Consider the following 18,110-nt stretch of genomic DNA (forward strand, 5'->3'; position numbering starts at 1 on the left):
CATAAGTTCTTAAGTTTCATAGGTCAAATTATGTTTAACGTAACATTATTATAATATCAGGAAGTAGTTGAAAATCGTTCCGTCTCCGCTTTCTTTGTCGCCGGATAATCTTATTCAAAAGTTAAGAGTTTAAATGTCAAGACTCCGTTTATAGGCACTGCCTAACCGGAGGCTGTCATACGTATGATATAACAATTAGTAATGCATTTTCGCCTTTAAGGTTAACCATTTTTTGGGGAGGGGGGGGGGGGTCAACTGAAGTGATTTTTCTGCACGTTGCATGTTGTTAACTGTAGCCATTTTTTGCGGTTTCCTTTAAATAAAGGGAGTGAAGACTCGCGCACAAAGAAACGTCTGATGCCGGTAATCTGACCTAATTTTGAATGAGGTGTAACAGAATTGTTAGAGACCACCGTCGATCCCAGAAAATACACACACAGCTTGCTACCGTCTGTAATTAGACACTAGTGTACAGTCAATACATGCAGCTACGGTCAATATACCCACAACGTTTACAGCGTAAAAAGCAATGATGGACATCTCAGCAGGGAGTTGTAATGGGATTCCATGATCTCAAGTCCAGATAAAAGATAACAAGGTATCACGTTTCATTACTGTCTGTATACTGTAGCGACAAGAAGAAAACTTGCAAGCAACAGAAAGTTAACTTTTTTCAGAGGGCGGCACGCGGTTTGGGGCAAGTCTTCAATGCCTTTAATGCTGAAAAGTGTGAAATAAACTAATGTTGATGTAAAAATCAGGGGGATTTGAGATGATTATAGGCACGTTCGAATTTTTTTTTGAAACTGATGATCATATAACGAGAATCTATAGTTGCTTCTAAGTACCGTATATTTGCTAAATTTCACATCCGTTAGCTCAAAATCGGGAAACTGTTTTGATGGGTAAACTTACAAATATAATATATTTCCATGATAGTACAGGCCACCAACTGTCCGGGTGACATGCTATAAATAATTACCAACTTTTATCTACCTAAGTGGTTCATATAAGAAGATAATTGCAAAACAATATTGATAGTTTGAGCTTAGTTTGTTGTATGAATATATACAGTTAAATTTATCACATTAAAGCAAATGGCAGAGTGTGCATGTTTGCTCGTCATAATCAAAGTTTTTCTTCTTCGCTTATAGCTCTATAGATCCTTTGCTTCCGAGTATCATAGATGAGTCAGCTTTCCATCATGACTGTTATCAGATTTCTATTGATCATGATTAATGCTCTCTGAACACCACCACCCCCCCCCCCTCAACCCTCCTCTGGAATTACCAAACTTTCCCTTTCAAACTTGTTGGCACACATATACTGTCAAACAGAGAAAATATGCTAGAAATTACTTCATCCGCCCTAATAGCATTTTTGCTCAGTAACTCGATACGACACTTTTAAAAAAAATCCCAGTCTATAGCACCATTTTGTATCTAATTACCCTCCACTTAACAAAACTTTCACATATTCCCTAAGGGGCGGTATCCCCTGGATGACTTAAAGGGAGTGAAGACTCGCGCACAAAGAAACGTCTAATGCCGGTAATCTGACCTAGTTTCGAATGAGGTGCAACAAAAATGTTAGACATCACCATCGATCCCAGAAAATACATACACAGCTTGCTACCGTCGGTAATTAGACACTAGTGGACAGTCAATACACGCAACTACGGTCAATACCCACAACACAGTGTACATAGCAGCGATGGACATCTCAGGTCCAGATAAAAGATAACAAGGTATCACGTTCTATTACTGTCTGAATAGTGTAGGGACAAGAAAAAACTTCACTTGCAAGCAACGGAAAGTTAACTTTTTTTTTCAGAGAGCGGCACGTGGTTTGGGGCAAGTCTTCAATGCCTGTAACATCGAATCCCCTCCACCAGACCGAGCCTCGTCGGTACCTACGTTATACAATGCAACTCCACCACCCTCCACCAATTAATGTAAACTTCGCTCTGCTTCATTTCAATTCATACAACAATGGCAACAAATTGACAGTGCGTAAAACACGTTGTTCCCGGGCATGGATGATAGTCTATCCTACGCAGGTGTTCCTCTCTTGTGCCAGACCCCTTCACCGTTCATTGCTTAGAATAGTGTGTCTACGCCATTCTATAATTTCATCATGTAGCATTATAACATGATATTATGCTCTCTAATGCCTTCCGCCACGAACGTACATCCAGGAGTTGAGCCGATATGTGAAGCAGGCCAGCAGGAAATACTGCGATGAGTCATAAATTATTTGACCAATTTGAGTTATGCAAATTAATATAGCTATTTCACTGAGTTTCTCGTCATGCATTATCCTTCTGGTATTTTCCCTTCTCCAAAACAATATGCAATTATGTGATAAATGGAGGCTTTTAATGTTATTTCACCACGAATTAAATTACTGCATCGTAAAAGATAACTCCAAACGTGCGCTGTGTTTGGATTAAATTTTATGATCAGTAACCACTTAGGCATTCGGAAAGTCGATCGCCAAAGTTTGAATCTAGCATTACTTGTTTGACGAAAACTGGCCACTAATTCAAGAGGCACAACTTACTTCCTGGTTGTCAGCTAATCCTCGCTCATGCACCGATAAATTCTGGAAAATAGCGAATTCTAGTGTTCCTTTAACTTCAGATTTTACTCTATCGTCGAAAGCAGAAGACTACTTGTGCAACAAAGAATCTGCCACTTGCTTGACGTGAATTTCATGGTTGTGATGTTTTATGTTTTCATTAGGTCCAGGTAGGGAAAGGTAATGTTCCCAAGCAATCACATTTGCTTTATTACTAATACTAGTAGGCCTAACCTTCTGTCAAATACCGTAGGTTAGGCATATACGATAGAATCTCAATTTCATTAATATAAGCATAGCCATTACACTACAAATGACACATGAGGTTGAGAGAAGATAAGGTTTAAGTAACAATAGGCCAGTGCAGGCATAGGCAAAACAGACCACTAATTAACTAAAACTTCCTTTTGTGTGATCATACAGTAGGCCTAGTAACACTAACACTAACAACAGTTACCACTCAATTTTGTTTGATATCAGTATCTCCAAATAATAATGACTAAATTTATATAACCCCTGATCCAGAAAAATCTGCCCTAGCACTTAACAAACCAAAGAAGAAGAATAAAAAATACAAACAAATGTACAACAAACAAAAATTAATTATTGAAATGTGAATTGAAAAAGGTAAGTCTTAAGTTGTCTTTTAAAAGAGTCAACTGATGGGAACTTTTTTAGATTAATGGGTGGTGAGTTCCAGACTTTTTGCACCGATGAAGAGGAGGAATTATTTCCATAATGGATATTTTTAAGAAGACTGCAAGGCTGTTGAAATTCAGATTCTATTTTTTGCTGAGTACACTGGCAAGTTAAATCACTCTATGGAAGGCATTTTCTTCAAGTAACAATATGTACTGAAAGTCCATGCACTTAGTGCCATGCTTTGAACTTTCAATTTTGAGCTAATGTGGATAGTTGTTTTAAGGAAGGAGAATGACAAGAATGTTTTATTTATTTGCTGCCTTTTATTAGTGAATCAGTTTTGTTAAAGGTGGTCTATAGGCCCATATCTCAGAGTACAACATGTTTCTTAGCATCATAAAGAAAATAACAAAGCCCTTTTATAATACTAGATAACTGTTCTTATAAATATCCAGTAAATCTGGTGTCCTCAGGAATTACAAGTTTCATCTTGAGCTAAGATTTGAGGTGGATATGCCAGGATTACAGCAACTAGCTGGATTCTTTTGGGGAAGTTAACAAACTCACGCTAAGATAAAGTCATAATATTGTTCAAATATCATCGATATTGGCAAAATTTGAACAATATTGTTCAGTAACCCATAAAGGTATGTACAGTATTTAGGTGATTGCTCTAAGGTATGAACTCATAATGGATGACTGTCAGCTTCCAAGTAATTTTTGATCTGTCCTAAACTGTTGAAGGACAGACATTATACATTTCCTATTTGTAATCAATAAGTATGTTGTTATTTTTGTTTGTTTAAATTGTAAATAATTGCCATACCATATATTGATCACTGATCAGCATAATTTGCAATATGTTACTGAAATGCAAACTGCACTTAACTTTCTTGTCTTTAAGTGGTTTGTATTAATTATATGACAATATTAATTGTTTTGCATCAAGTCATCCAAATTTTGTTTGCAAGGTCATATGGTGTAAATTGTAGATTGTATGTTGGCACTTTGGTTGTAGTGAGCCACATTGATCAAGGTAAGCATTACTAGTTTAAGTACTTAAGCCCAGCATTGCAACATATAGCAGATCTACGTCAAAGCAACAAGTATGCCTAGACTGATTGCCATATTATATAGTTCCTATTGCCATGTACTATTCAGCATGTGAATGATCACCTGCTGTTTCCATCATATCGGAATGAACAGAAATACCTGATGGGGTGTAGAAGTGATTGTACATGTACATGAGGAAACACTTGAGTAGCAATGGTGTATCACTGGTGTTTACCGGGTGCACTAGGTTTGCACACATTGTATGCCTTTGACAGTAATATGCAAACCAGCACTGTTAATTTGAGGTGCTGAAGAGGCAAGGTATATAAACTGGAGTCCATCATCAAAAGGAGAAGACATGGTTTTAACTGTGGTTAATCGATCATCAATTATCACATGGATAAGGTCTTTAAAATGAAAACTGTTGGCTCCCTTGCCATTACTTAACTGTAGTCGTCTGCCATTGTTACCGTGGTAACACTAACATGTACAGAAGAGATAAGGTGTGGTAGAAGCAAGCATTAATTCCTTATCAATTTTTGCTAAAATGCTTGACAAAGGTAATTACAATAATGTATGGCACCATGTTTTATTTTGCTCAAACGCACGATAAGTTATATCAGTTGTACACTTGTTGACGTCAAAATAAGTTTGTTTCTTTCACTTTAATATGGAAATAAGCTGTCCTGATGATCCTCTGGGGAGTGTTATTGGAGTGTCATAGAAGAGTTTTACATCTATAGGGATATGACTGAATGATGAATGTTAACCCCTCAAGTACCTAATACTGTATGATAATGAAACTGTTCATTCCCTTTTTGCATTTCCTTCTTCAAGAGATATATACTGTAGGTTGGAGAGGACAATCATGCCCAAGTTACACAATACTGTACACACTGATTCTACTGACTACAGTAGGAGGTCACCTTACATAGGAGACTTCACATTGAGTAATTCCTGTTTAAGAGAGATATTGCTTTTTAAAACGTTAACAGTTAAATTTTCACATAGTTGGTGAAAACTTCTTTTGTTAGTATGTTTATCAAGAAGAAAATGAATTTTATAAGTGTTTGTGCAACTTTGAGTGTACAATTATGGATTTTAATGAAAAGCTGAATGAATTAATATCAAACAATAGGGATTGTTTCTGAACACATGCAGTTCCTATTGTGTGGAACTGTGGAGCACAATAGACTATGAAAAGCTGCAGCAGCTTCAATGATCATACTCAGGTAGGATGAATTAATATCAAACAATAGGGATTGTCTCTGAATACCTGCAGTTCCTATTGTGTGAAACTGTGGAGCACAATATATTTAAATGTCCTACTGTATGCAGCCTGGATGTAGGATGCTGCAGTCCCCTTATCAACCAACTTAAATTGACAAAGTGCCCTAAGGTCAAATGGGCAGCTAAAACAAGCTCTCCAATATGAACAGTGTAAACCTTATTCGAAGGCCCATGGAGAAAGATTGTGAGCGTCTCAGGCGTATGGAGAACGCCTGCTGCGAGGAGTCGCATTGCAACAACACACACACATAAACTGTGATTCATATCCTGTTGTACTGAAGGGTTTATCTGGCTAATTAATAAATAATTTACCGAGGCTAAGAAACTTAATTAGGAACATTATTAGTATAGTTAGCAAGAAGACCTTACATGGTTTGGATTTCCAAATAACTTTGTGAAATTATTGTCATATTCCCTGTGATGGCTCTTCCCTGTAATTGACTTTTATTCTGTCCTGCATTCCATCGCATGGATATATTCTTCTTGGATAGTTTAAACCTACAGTATAAGAAAAATCTGTACAAATTCATTATACAGTTCAGTTACAGTTCAAAACTTTCAAAATTTCTTTTCCTTGTGTTATAATTTCCACAGTACAGTATTGCAAGGTTTGTAAACAGAGTAGTCTTCCTTTCAGAGATAAACCACACTACAGTGCATGTTTCATGGAACCTCTGTTGTAAACTTGCAGTAAATTCCTGATTTAAGAGATCAAATATCAGAACTATGTACTTTAAGAAATATTCCAACCTTTGCTGGTACTTGGCGAAGATGTAGTCTGTCGTAATTTTTATGCCCCTTAATATCCAGTACGAAACAGACAAAAGCATGAAAGTGTTATCTTATTAAAAGGAAGATACTGGTTGTGAAACATATATTACTGTTCGCAGATCTACAAAACTTACGTTTATACAACAAGTAGGTGAAATGATAGTCTTAGATGCGATTCACTGGCATAAAAAGACAGAGATAATTGTCAATGCCTGTCGCGGGATATTAATGTCCTGACAAACCCATTGATTGCTTCGTGACGCAGGGATTCTAAGTCGCTCAACTTTGTAATATCCAATAAATCATCTGTTCATCTGTATCGGAGGGGAGCAGTGTGTAACCTGCCTCTCACTACTGCAGCATGGTTATCATCTAATATCAAACGTTATCATCTCTACAGCAATAGTAAGTTTGCTTCACTCCTGTCTCACCTGTTACCTTTAAACTTATGCAGCTTGGTCTCCAGCTCAGGCACCAAGAATTGCTACCGGCACCAAGAATGAATTTGATCCCATCAATATCGTATATATATACTGTACCAGTCAATCAATACCCAGTTACCTCAAACATCGCTACAACCCAAGCTGAAGAGTATTATGAAGGGTTATGCAGGAATGGTATTCAGGCATCAGAATTGCTACGGGCACCAAGAATGAATTTGAACCCATCAATTATTTTGTATTTATATACCAGTCAATCAATTCCCAGTTACCTCAAAACATCGCTATAACCAGAGCTGAAGAGTAGGATGAAAGGCTATGTACTGGAATGGTATTCAGATATCTTTCCAAGAAAATCAAAATCAAATTAAACTGTTAGCAAACTGCTTATCCACTAGAGAGCCTGTGTAAGAGAATGTGTAAAAGTAAGTTGGCCTGATGTTTCGTTCCTAGCAGGATCTTCTTCAAAGGCTAAATGACAGTCATTTAGCCTCTGAAGAAGATCCTGCTAGGATGGAAACGTCAGGCCAACTTACTTCTACACATCTTTCCAAGAAGACTACACCGTTGTTTCATGATTGCTTTCAGTGGTCCGGAGTTATCTATTTGGACTGAGACTTGCAATTCTTCAGTGGACAGCCAAGACTATCCTTGACATTAACCTTCAGATGAACTTTTTTTTGTCTGTAGAAGAGAAAGGGAATGTGGTACATCAATTCTTGTCAGAAAATGTAATCCAACAAGCAATTGGAAAAGAAAACTAACATGATTTGAACCGAATGGTTTATTAGTCACTAATTAAGTTGTCGGGGTAATTTAATTTTGTGATTATAAACCATCGGGAGCCGTGTAATGATCTGTCGCAAGATTTACAACCCTATTAAAAGATGTTAATAATATTTGTTACTTGGTAAACCTTACTGGATTATTAATGACCATGTATTGCTTTAATTACATGTAAAGGAAATGTGTATTTTCATGAGATTCAGTTTCACCTATTTTGGTATCTTTTTTTTTCTTGCAGACATCTTTCATGAGGAAGGGAAGTGTTGTCATCTTTTGAAGGCAGGGACTTATAGAGAGCTCTTCAAAAAATGTCTAAACGAGTAAGTTTTTTTTAGCAATTAAATTTTGTTTACAATTTTTAGCTATTTTTTGTGGTCTACGAGAATCTGCCAAGCGAAGTGTAGTATGAACTAGAAGCCACATCTACTGGTAATTACATTAAACAGTAATGTAAAGGTATCGTTCTCCCATTGTATGTGTGTATGTATTTTAGATCCTCCGGCAAGCAGGAACTCACGAAGAAGCCATCATTGGCTTATCAAAGCCACAAGCTGACCTAAGTCAGTCACTTAGATTCATTTTAACGTCCATGATTATGTCAATTGTCAACAAATCTGTAACTGGATGAAATACATTAATCTTGGAGTGACTCGAACTGGGGACCTTATGATTGAAAGGCACACTGGCACGGCACAGGAAAGGCACATTCAGACTTATCAGTTCACTGCGACTTATTAGAACTGCAGGTTGATTTATGGTTGGTTTCATGATGATCTGATCACTATATCTGTATGGGTACACAAAGTTTAAATTTACATTTGGTGTCCATTTCAAATTAGATATAAATGTATATTTATAATGATGTAATAAAAAATTGTTTACATAATTATTTGGATATGAAGTGTGTGGTGCACTCTTGAACAAAAAATTGTTGCAGTGTGTAATATTCATTAAAGTGACAATCAACATAATATACTGTATCACTACCGGTGTAAAATTGTAGCAAGTTTCACCGTTCTCCCGCCGGTGGGCGGGGAGTACCTCCTTGGAAAGTACAATAAGTACAACAATCACTGCCAGTCTCTATCAAATCCCACTTTCATCATGCACTCCACATGCAGCCTTTTTTCTTTAAGATCATTATTGGGCACAGCTACTGTATTGACTTTCTTGTTTAAGGCGGTATCAAGCTGAACTTGTCCTTTATGTGATTATCTGGTAAACACTTAATATTGTAACATGACTCTTATGCTCTGTGTATGGAACAGTAGTTGTAAACAACTAATGTGCCGTAAGTTAACTTTAATTCACTTGCAATAACTCACAACATATGTCTAGATAAAGCCAGTAATACAACGAGCATCAAAGTACAGAGGTCGTACATTATTGAGATTTCTGCAGCTCATTGCTGCTTTGCGGTCGTTGAGAGACGTCTAAGCAAGTATCAAACAGTCGTCTGATCAAATTAGCCATTATTGCACTTCAGTTTCATTAACCTGCTGTAAGCAACCTGCTGTAAAATGAATGGAATCCCATGAGGTGTGGAACTATCTAATGGTACCCTCTACATCATGGTTGTTTCAGAAAAAAACCAATCCTTTGTATACTGTATATTGCTATTGCCACATACACCTTGTTGCCTGTGTATGTTTAGTGTGTTTTTGAGGTCCTAGGAATGAAACAAAAGACAGCTAGATTGTATGTGGTATTGTGACAGATGTGCAGTATCACTTCCTTGTTGCACAAGGCCACATATTTTTAAAGGCTTTTCCCTGCAATAGCGGTTTGAGTCATGAGGAAGTTGGTTGGCTAGTTTGACAGGTTGGAAACTCCTCGCAATGACGTTTGAAATAGAGTCAGATACTCCAGAAGTAAAGTACTAGTACTCGATGGTTTTAACTTCAGAAACCGGTTTGAATTGATCTTGGTCATTTATTTTTGTAGTTTCTTAACTATATATCCTATAAAACCAATTAAATGACAGTAATGATTAATTCATTTTCGTTTTCAACTTAATGAAGGAAATGTCCAAAATTGTGAAACTTTCCCAAAATTATTAAATCTCAAAATGTGAGTGAGGGTGCGTTAGGTTTGAACGATTACAGTCATTATTTGGAGTAACACTCTTGGCACACTACAGTTGGTATAGGTCTTGCAGTGCAGTGAATAGCAGTGTTAAGCAGAGCAGTGCAACTACAGTACAGAACTGTACAATGGTAGAGTACATTATGGTGTGGTATGGCACAGCATAGTATGGTACAGTACAGTCAGTGGTACAGTAATGTATGTGCAGCACAACAAAGTATATAGTATAGTATTTTACATACAACACATTACAGGTAGTATAGTAAGCAGGCCTATGGTACTGCACGTACAGCACTTAACAGTATAGTACTGCATGTAAAGCACAGCATAGTACTAAACATATAGCACAGTATAGTATACCACTGCACGTACTGCACATTACAGTATAGTATAGTACTGCACATACAGTTTAGCACAGTATAGTATGCTAATGCATGATTGCGACATAACCCACGCTCCTTACAGTACCTACAGTAATCACAACAAAAACCACGTTTGTATACAGATTAATTTCTTCCTTAATTTTTGGTGAAATTTCTTATAAATTAGATACTGTATGTCTTCAAAAACTCCTTAATCCGCCATATATGTACAGTAGATCGGTGGTTTCGTTGTCTTTGTGTAACACAAGATAAGTTTTAACAGCAGACTCTTCATTGTTTATACATCGCGCTATCCAGCTCCACGCGAGGAATGTTCGCATGTAGCCCACAGTAATCACAACAAAAACCGCGTTTGTATATACAGATTAATTTCTTCCTTAATTTTCGGTGAAGTTTCTTATAAATTAGATATGTTTTCAAAAACTCCTTAATCCGCCATATATGTACAGTAGATCGGTGGTTTCATTGTCTTTGTGTAACACAAGATAAGTTTTAACATCAGACTCTTCGTTGTTTATACATCGCCCTATCCAGCTCCAGCGAGAAGAATGTTCGCATGTGTAGGCTACTCTAACGTTTACAATCGGACAGTTCTGCGAAGCCTAAGCTTCTCTGTACTACATTCTGCTCTGACATCGATTCCGCCAAGTTTCATCTTTCGGTGTTCCGAATGCTTTTCAAGTTTCTTTTTACTGTAAATTTGATCCGTGAATTTTATTTTCAGCGATTTTGAAGAACAGTTTATGAACTGTGGTTTGAGTGTGAGAGTATATTTTGTGCAACGCTATATGTATACCAACTGGGCATGGTACAGTAGGGTATACACTCGCGATATGCACGTTATATAATAGGCAATCACATGTACGTTTACACGTGAGAGTGTATTGCTGCGGAAATGGGAGTGCTAACTTCAATTCGCCTGTTTTGCCTATTTGTCAGCACTACGTCAATCACCATATTGAAGCGTTCGAACAAACGGTACTTTTGGTGAGAAACTGGTGAATTTGAAAACCAGATTTCTACAAGAAGAAAACGTCGAATGTGGACAATTTTTACATGGTTAGAAAGAGAAAAATAATAACTACAAGGACAATGTATCAAAATCTTCCACCAGACAATTCCTTTAAGTTCTATGCCGGCAAACACTTTACCTGCGTCCTCTTCACTGCTAGGTGAAAATCACGTCTTAAACTACGATTTAAGAAACGGCTGTTTCAAACATCTCACTAATTCTTTCGGCGACTTTAATCCCTATTCATTGAGCACAATAGCATAACCTGCGTATAAACTCGTACAGGGATAATACTAGGTGTCTACGCGGCGTCTACGCAGCAATTTGATTGTCAACAAGTTTATACGCGATTGTACTTGCGTACACATGTCCAGTTATACGTGAGCGGTACTGTAGACTACTTATTTAGGAGTATTTATATCATTTCAGTTGAAAATTACCAACCTCCTTATTTTCTCCTTGTTCTCCCTATTTTTTGGCCCTGAAAAATGTGATTCTCCCTATTTTGGGGTCAAACAGGTTGACAGGTCTGCAGTATAGTATACTACTGCACATACAGCACAGTATAGTATGGTACTAAACATATAGCACAGTATAGTGTACTACTGCACGTACAGCACAGTATAGTATAGTACTGCACATACAGCACACTATAGAATAGTACAGTACAGTATACTGTAGTACTGCACGTACAGCACAGTATAGTATAGTACTAAACATATAACACAGTATAGTATAGTACTGCACATACAGCACACTGTAGAAAAGTACAGTAAAGTATAGTACTAAACATATAGCACACTATAATATAGTACTAAACATATAACACAGTATAGTATAGCACTGCACATACAGCACACTATAGAATAGTACAGTATAGTATAGTACTGTACGTACAGCACAGTATAATATAGTACTAAACATATAACACAGTATAGTATAGTACTGCACATACAGCACACTGTAGAATAGTACAGTAAAGTATAGTACTAAACATATAGCACACTATAATATAGTACTAAACATATAACACAGTATAGTATAGCACTGCACATACAGCACACTATAGAATAGTACAGTATAGTATAGTACTGTACGTACAGCACAGTATAATATAGTACTAAACATATATAGCACACTATAGTATAGTACTAAACATATAACACAGTATAGTATAGTACTGCACATACAGCATATTATAGAATAGTACAGTATAGTATAGTACTGTACGTACAGCACACTATAGAATAGTACAGTACAGTACTAAACATATAGCACACTATAGTATAGTACTAAACATATAACACACTATAGTATAGTACTGCACATACAGCACACTATAGAATAGTACAGTACTAAACATATAGCACACTATAGTATAGTACTAAACATATAACACAGTATAGTATAGTACTGCACATATAGCACACTATAGAATAGTACAGTACAGTATAGTACTGCACGTACAGCACAGTATAATATAGTACTAAACATATATAGCACACTACAGTATAGTATAGTACTAAACATATAACACAGTATAGTATAGTACTGCACATACAGCACACTATAGAATAGTACAGTAAAGTATAGTACAATATAGCACAGTATGGTATAGTGCAGTATAGTAGGTGTGGTCAAATTATCATAATTTTCAGACCAAACTGTGTAAATTGTTGTCACTTTCTGCGCTCTGTTGCGTTAGACTTCCATAAAGAACAATGTAGTCCAATTTGAGTGAAGTTGATCTTCATTTTGAGTCCAATACTTAAGAAAAGAACAATGGTTTGTGCTCTAGAAGAAAGAAGAAACTTCATATTCCATGTGTAAGCCCTTCATGCCAGAAGTACCATTTACTATATGCTGGTAAGAGTGGTTGATTGGATAAAGGCTGTGGCATTAATACAAGTAAATGTATATAATACAAGTAATGTAAAGTACTATGAACCATAGTAAGATCTGAGAGGTTGTGGGAACAGTGGGACTACTGTGAGCTACTACAGTACTGTACATATCTTTTCCATCTTCTATTCTGGGAGATTGATCCGGGCAGCTGACATTTACAATTTTCTTTGATATTGTTCATATAGTTTCCACTGTATACTAACTGTATGCCATAACACACAAGTGTCCTGGATGCAACATCAGCTAGTTGGTCTTCCGTAATCTTTTAATGATTCCCATAAAGTTTTAATATTGCACCGAAGGTAAGAGTGCCTGTTTCACTTCACAAGATACAAATCATGTTTGTAGGCGTATATCCTCTTATGGGCTCAAAAGTGAAAGTTGTTCTTCTACGTGACAAAATACTTGATACACAATGGTTGATATTGAGAGAGGACACAGTTCAATCAATTTAGGTTATGTGGTCAGCAGTAGAATCATTTTACTGTGCACATATTGATAGAACTATGTTCTTGAATGAAAGAGGTAAACTCATTTCAAAATTTAAAAAGATGTATCTAAACTTATTTTCACTCGGAAATTTAAGAGTGGAGCAAGAAGTGGGGGGCAGAGGGGATTTGAGCTGCTTGCAGAATCCCTAAGTTGATGTATTGACTAAAAGGACTTTCTCATCTTTTAATATTCTGACATAGACTAGTACTTTAAATAGCTTGCTCCCATATACGGTATGGGATGGATATCAAGTACTGCTTCCAAAGTTTATGAACAATAAAAACAATCCAGTCAGACAGTTGAGGGAGTGTCCCAGGATTGCTGATTTGAAATGGACAGATCCTCGAATCAAACATCCCAGAATAAGTAAATATTACAAGAAACAATACGTATATATCTAAAGATGACAAGCGTCTAGAAATTAGCTACTCCTACGTACAGTTACAAACAGTGGTGTGCTCAAACTATGGACAAATTCCAAATTTCCCTTGGTACTAACTTACTGTAGGTAGGAGCATCAGCACTTTATGGATGTGCCAGAGTCAAATGAAAGTTTCTATACAAGAAAGGTGTGACTCTGGAATGATGATGCAGGTCGGGTGGAATGAGGGCATTCCTCCAGACAAATATTAAAAACCTTATACCTCAAATGTTTGCTCTCTGAGGCAAATTCAGACAACATATTAGGTCTGTTACAAGGTCTAAGCACAATGTTTTGTGCTATAAATTCTCTTGGATTTTTGTGCGAGGTTGCAAAGGGAGTGAACATCCAGGCTTTAGGCTTAGATTACTCTTAACTACAGTAAGCCAGACCTCCCGCATGCTAGGTTTCATTACTTCTGACGATCCACAGCCTTTTTGATCCAATCAACCATAACGCTTGCGTGTTACAGTGTGATGTCAATTGACACACTGTTCTGTTTTGAACTGTTTAAGTTAAAAGATTGTGCTGAACTGAGATCGTAAGTTTTACTCAAGAATATATTTGTGTCAACCAAAAAAAAAAAACAACAGAAAATGCCATTGAAAATTTCAAACAGAAACCAGAGAAAAAGTGAGTACTCAGTTCTAGTGTGTCATGTACCGGCAATACTGTCAAAGTCATAAGAGAATATATAATACGCTGACCTGAACAATAGAGAAGTGAGACCTATGCGTTAAACGAATAAATTCTCATCCATTGTTGTCGTGTACTGTAAACTCCTGTTTAAATGTGCAGTGACCTCTGTGAATTAGCTATTTACAGCCAAGTACCTTGGGGGAGGTCAAGGGGAGCGCCTACACTATGACAAGTGGCCCTCCAGGAAAGGTACAGGTATGTAAGTTCTGTACCAAGTTTTTTGTTTTTTTGCTTGTGTCTGCAAACTTGAGGGAGAGGATGGAGCCAGCCTGGAGGACCCAAAGCATATTGTGATTTAGTGTAGAGTTCCGGAGGGATGTTGTGGTTTAGTGTAGGGTTCCGGAGGGATGTTGTGGTTTAGTGTAGGGTTCCGGAGGGATGTTGTGATTTAGTGTAGGGTTCCGGAGGGATGTTGTGGTTTAGTGTAGGGTTCCGGAGGGATGTTGTGGTTTAGTGTAGGGTTCCGGAGGGGTGTTGATCCCGTCACGGTTTGCACTCTCCCAGTGCCACTGGGCCGATTGAATCAGAATCGTTTACACACAGGCATTTAAGATTTGATTTGGAGCTTGCATTTCTCTTGTGTTTGAGCAGGATCTACAGAACTGATATGTGTAAACAGTCCCTTTGTGCCGTGCAAGGTTCCTTTTGTAAAGTATTTGTATAGTGTGCAGTAGTAGCATTGCAGTATCCATGAAACGATGTCATCTAATCTTTCCGACTAGCAGATAAAAACATTCAAGATAATTTGTCATTACATCAAGTGGTTTCTGCCTGTTCTTGAAGCTTTGCTATCAATCCCTAAAGGTTTTCTACATGCTCAAAGGTGCAAAGGTTTCATGAGAACGATATTCACCGGTTGAAGATTAATCTTAAACGGCTAAATTATTATCCTGACGTAGATTGTGAGGTTTGATTCATTCTGTTAGAAACTAAGAGGTCGATGCTTACTCTATGGTGCTTTCAGTTTATATATAGAAATATGAAGTGCCGTCGTCGAGGCAACTTCAACTAAGGGATTTTACTTCCTCGAGTATGTTTATCTTCTTAAATAGTTCATTTACACTGTATAGTACAAACATTCTCGGTCAGTATGTATAAAAGCTGCACACCATCATTTCATTAGTCTAAGATCAGTGAATAACTTACAGTATCCTGTAGAGCTTAGGGCAGGGGTGGGGGGGAGGCCGAAGGTGGGCAAGAAATGCAAAAAAAAACGGTATATACTCCTGTGATACATGTGAACATTAGTGTACATTAATCATATATGGTCAGATAATTGATTACACCGTTTCTAAATGTGCATTGTTTATCTGCTCTTTTGAAATATCCAATCACCAGTGGGCCATAAATGTTTATATAGCAAACTGTACCCCCAGATTGCGCATCTTTCAAAATATTCTTTGACGTTAAATTTCCGCATTAGTCATAGGATTTTGGAGACCTCACGGGCCATGGAAAATTTGACCCAATTGGCCGGTGGGTCGCACTTTGCTCAGGGGAAAATAAAGTTTTTTTGGGTGTTTTTCTAAATTAGTCAAATTGCTATTAAAACAGATTTCTAGCTGTTGTGTATGGCATTTGAGTAGTTTCTCATTTATGAATTATAATATACAGTATAATTAAAATTCATAATTAAAATTCAAAAGTTCCAAAAGTGCTCAGTAAGGTTGCAAACCATAAACTAAAAATATTCCCGGAAGAAATCCTCCCTTGTTTGAATATTGATAATTCAGCCATCTGCTTTCTGTATCCTGTAATGTTCCAAACTTTGTGTTTTCCCAGCCCTCTCCGATCTCCCTCCCCATTCATCCTATAGGCATATTGAATTTGTATATCATTTTGCCAACAAAGAGATTGCCCAGTGGAGAGATTGCAGTAGAATGCACACAAGTTACTTTCATGTTGAAAATAATTTTTTATTATATTTAGAGAAGAACCAAACAAATTTCTCTTTTCACAGTGGAAGAACACAACATACAATATACTGTACAGTATGTTCACATGGAAATTTTGGGTACAACAGAATAACTCATCGAAGTCTCATCGTGCATATTGGGCTTATTTTTGTTTTCTATTTTTTGCGTGTGAGTTTATTACGAATTGTAAACCTACTATTATTCTGCATTCTCCTACAGAATGTGCTCAAACTTAAACCTGGTTCTGAGGTGAAAGCCAAGCATGACTTCAAAGGCACGAGAGCGGACGACTTGTCGTTTAAAAAAGATGATATCCTGGTCATAGTCAGCGGAACTAGGGTAAGGTATTTCTCTAAACAAATATGTTCTTTGAGTTTAGGGTTCAAGATCCACAAGAGGAAAGTCACACAGGTATTTCATTTATGTTAATGAAGTGATATACTGGATGTGAGTCCAGTAGATGAGAAAGTATGACCATGAAAGTGGTTAGTGTGGGCAAACTGGGCATAAATGTTACCTGTTAACTTCACTAGGTATGGGAAAGTCACACAGGTATTTCATTTATGTTAATGAAGGGAGATAGTTGATGTGAGTACAGTAGATGAGAAAGTTTGAACATGAAAGTGGGTTAGTGTGGGCAAACTGGGCATAAATGATACCAGTTAACTTCACTCGGTATGGTAAAAGTCACACAGGTATTTCATTTATGTTAATGAAGTGATATACTGGATGTGAGTCCAGTAGATGAGAAAGTATGACCATTAAGTGGGTTAGTGTGGGCAAACTGGGCATAAATGATACCAGTTAACTTCACTCGGTATGGTAAAAGTCACACAGGTATTTCATTTATGTTAATGAAGTGATATACTGGATGTGAGTCCAGTAGATGAGAAAGTATGACCATTAAGTGGGTTAGTGTGGGCAAACTGGGCATAAATGATACCAGTTAACTTCACTCGGCATGGGTAAAAGTCACAAGGGTATTTAATTTATGTTAATGAAGGGAGAAACTGGCTGTGAGTACAGTAGATGAGAAAGTATGACCATTAAGTGGGTTAGTGTGGGCAAACTGGGCATAAATGCTACCAGTTAACTACACTAGGTATATGGGAACATGTTAGATGTGGGTAGATCTCTAGACTATTTATGGGAAGGTGTTTTAGAAGTGTGGAGATGGGTTTTAGTATTGTGACACTGGCAATAAAAGCTCTAAGCCAATGGTAGTTTAATAATTTTTTTCTTTTAAACAAGGCTAGGAAATACTACAAATTCAATATTGTCACCAAGTATGCTAGAGAGTCTAATAATAGTCATACAGACAATTTTACTTCCCCGGCTCTAGGTTGTTTCTGGGGGGGGGGCTGGGGGACGGGCTTGAAATTCAAACAAGTTTCTATACGGTCCACTTCATATTTAATGATGGATGGATATAATTCCTCTTTCTTTGAGTGTGTTTCTGGTTAGTTAACAGGAAATAAAAGTAAATACTACATTAGCTTTCACAGCTAATCATGGTTGTATCAACACTCACCAAGACGGAGTGCTATATATAGAGCACGCAACAGCGAGGCTGACGTCATCAACACTTAATAAGGGTATATATACTAAAGGAAATACTTCGCTGATTGTAAGATG

At 37.1% G+C, this 18,110-nt stretch overlaps 1 protein-coding gene across 3 annotated transcripts in view; it reads left to right on the forward strand.

Annotated features, from left to right (window-relative positions):
• Nucleotides 1-2,532: 2,532 nt before the first annotated feature.
• Nucleotides 2,533-18,110, forward strand: part of LOC139978209 (tyrosine-protein kinase CSK-like) — a 33,593-nt gene continuing 18,015 nt past the window's right edge. For 2 of the 3 annotated variants that reach the window (XR_011796924.1, XM_071988152.1), the window contains exons 1-3: nt 2,533-2,760; nt 7,801-7,882; nt 16,695-16,814. Coding sequence is in view for 2 of the 3 variants with exons in the window: in XM_071988152.1 (XP_071844253.1) it covers nt 7,871-7,882; nt 16,695-16,814 (132 nt within the window). In the remaining variant the exon portion in view is untranslated. The remainder of the gene's footprint in view (nt 2,761-7,800; nt 7,883-16,694; nt 16,815-18,110) is intronic. The other variant, XM_071988153.1, reaches the window with a different exon arrangement.

The sequence above is a fragment of the Apostichopus japonicus genome, chromosome 13 (genome assembly GCF_037975245.1).
Source record: "Apostichopus japonicus isolate 1M-3 chromosome 13, ASM3797524v1, whole genome shotgun sequence".
Taxonomy (NCBI): domain Eukaryota; kingdom Metazoa; phylum Echinodermata; class Holothuroidea; order Aspidochirotida; family Stichopodidae; genus Apostichopus; species Apostichopus japonicus.